This window comes from Lottia gigantea (assembly GCF_000327385.1).
Source record: "Lottia gigantea unplaced genomic scaffold LOTGIsca_32, whole genome shotgun sequence".
NCBI lineage: Eukaryota > Metazoa > Mollusca > Gastropoda > Lottiidae > Lottia > Lottia gigantea.
In genome coordinates this window covers 657,336-659,606 of record NW_008709073.1, presented here as the reverse complement: position 1 = coordinate 659,606, position 2,271 = coordinate 657,336, and the positions used below count along the sequence as shown (strand labels likewise).

The following is a 2,271-nucleotide window of genomic DNA, read 5'->3' as shown; positions in this document are numbered from 1 at the left end:
ATGGATTATTATGATATTGCCTATGTGGTGAGGGATACCCTTTGTAATCCCTCAGCTAGCCCCACTGAAGTTTTATCAGTTGATGATAGCGAGTCTTGTCAGAATGAAGATCCCTTGGAGCCAGAGCTTCAAGATTCTGACAGTGATGAAGCAGTAGAGAAAGCATCTCCAGAACCTCGTGTGTCCAGAAGGAGACAAATGCCATCCAGATTTCAAGAATACTTACATTCGGATGAGTTTGGTAGTTTGTCCGTTGATCATAGAAAATTAGTTGCTGATGCTTTAAATTTAAAGTATGGTTTTTAGATTTTTGTAATTTGGTAGTTTTATTTTAATGTCAAGAGACATTTTCCCGTAGGGAGGGAGTATGTGATAGGGTGCATTTTTAACCAATTATTTAATTGTTGTCTGGTTTTATAATGCATCTGTGTGTTTTAAAGAGCACATAATTACTAAATACTGGCCTTACTAACAATAACTATTGCTCTGTCTTAAACTGATCTCACTGGATAATGGCTGAACTGTTTTCAGGGTAGTCAGTCCAGTGAGTTGCTGATGAGTTTTCATCACTTAAGATCTCTATAGTTTCACTTGGACACCAGAGTGGTTTCTTTTCAATCTTTTTCTACCACGTTCTACCATCTTTGGAACAATTTTTCTTCAGGTATGTGTGTTTGGATTATTATCTAGGGTAATTGTAGTATTTGGGTGACTATATTTTGATAGCAAGAAGAGTGACTGTAGTAATGTTCTAGCTATGCATAGCATCCGGCAGCCATATTCAATATTTCTGTTTCACCATTTAAGACAACATTTTTATACTTTTTATAATAATAATCCTTTATTTAATTACAGTTGTAGAAAATGATATAAAAATATTTTATATCGTATAATATAAAAAAAAGAAAACCCACAGTAAATTGGTCCACAAATAAGCTCTACAGCCTCCAAAACCAGTTTTATGCACAATCTGCAATATGTCACTTCCGGTTTAGCAAAGATTTCATGTTAGATATTCATTTTTGATTCCAGCCCACTTTAAGATGTTTGGTCAATCAGAAAAGCTCTATCATTTTCAGTTTGTTCTAGAAAGCTTCGATTAAGGAAAACAAAGCAGGGCAATTAGTGATAACTTGATTATACAAGTAAAGCTTTAAAATTGTCAACACAACCAACCTATCGTTAAAAATAGGTAAAAAATATCGTTAGTCCGAAACATCTGCCTCTATTCTAGACTCTGATGGATATTTTGACAGTTGTCGGCTAAAGTAGAGTCAGAAGAAGAAGGACCTGACGTTAAAGATCCATCGACAGTTGGAAATCGGAAAAGAGCAAGCTAATGCCGCTATCCTGGCAAAATTTCCCTCATTGCACCCTGCATGACGTTTCCCGTCATCATTAGCCCACATGGTGCAGAAAAGTAGAACGTAAAACTCCATTCATTTCATTTTGCATTTTGTTAGTATCACATGACTCTGTGACCTTTGACTTTTTGGTCAGTTGGCCGATGCGAGATCAATTTCATTTAAAAAAAAAGTTTGAACCGGAGACGTGACATGTCTAGGTGTAGGGAGAAACTGATGGTATGACTGAACTACAAAAATATTCACCTTTCTAAATATAGCCTACCTTGGTTTTGCAGATTCGAGGTATTTAAATAGGTTTAAAAGACATGTGGAATGTACCCATTTAACGGCCTATTTTTCTGCCTCTACACTAGCCGACATCTGTCCAAAATAGCTATCAGAGGCTGGAATAGAGTCAGGTGTTTCGGCCTAAAATATCGTCTGCTACACTATCAACATGGGTCGCCCGGTCGAAAAGTATGTCTACACATTGGACCTGCTGCCTCAGTAAGGATCTGCATAGAAAATGATGACGCGTGTTATATAACATCAATTATCAATTTTTAATTTCTCAAGATAAATCAATTCTGTGAAAAACTAGAAAAATAGTTTATTTAAAAATGGCAACATGTTATTGTCACGTGACCAGTCAATCATTATAGTGACAACAGCCCCGCTTTCAAATTTTCGTCTTAATAAAAATATTTACACAAAGCGTTGTCTTCCATTCAGTCTCCTGGATTTGACAATACTTGTTGATTAGACAAAAATCTATAAACGCTTAGCATGGTTTACAATGAATAGCAGTTTTGCCGTGCACAGATCAGCCTGCTCGGAAAAAATTGTTTAATGACATGTCATATGATATTTAAGGGGAAGTAATTGTAGTAAAAAAAAGTGTTGCTCGAATTTTCGCAGGTGAAAC

At 36.0% G+C, this 2,271-nt stretch overlaps 1 protein-coding gene across 1 annotated transcript; it reads left to right on the top strand.

Moving 5' to 3' along the window:
- Window positions 1-306, top strand: LOTGIDRAFT_162036 (hypothetical protein; the record flags this gene model as incomplete). The annotated part of the gene is made up of 1 exon (XM_009057973.1): window positions 1-306. The coding sequence occupies one exon, from the start codon at window positions 1-3 to the stop codon at window positions 304-306; it is 306 nt and encodes a 101-aa protein (XP_009056221.1).
- Between the last annotated feature and the right edge of the window lie 1,965 nt (window positions 307-2,271).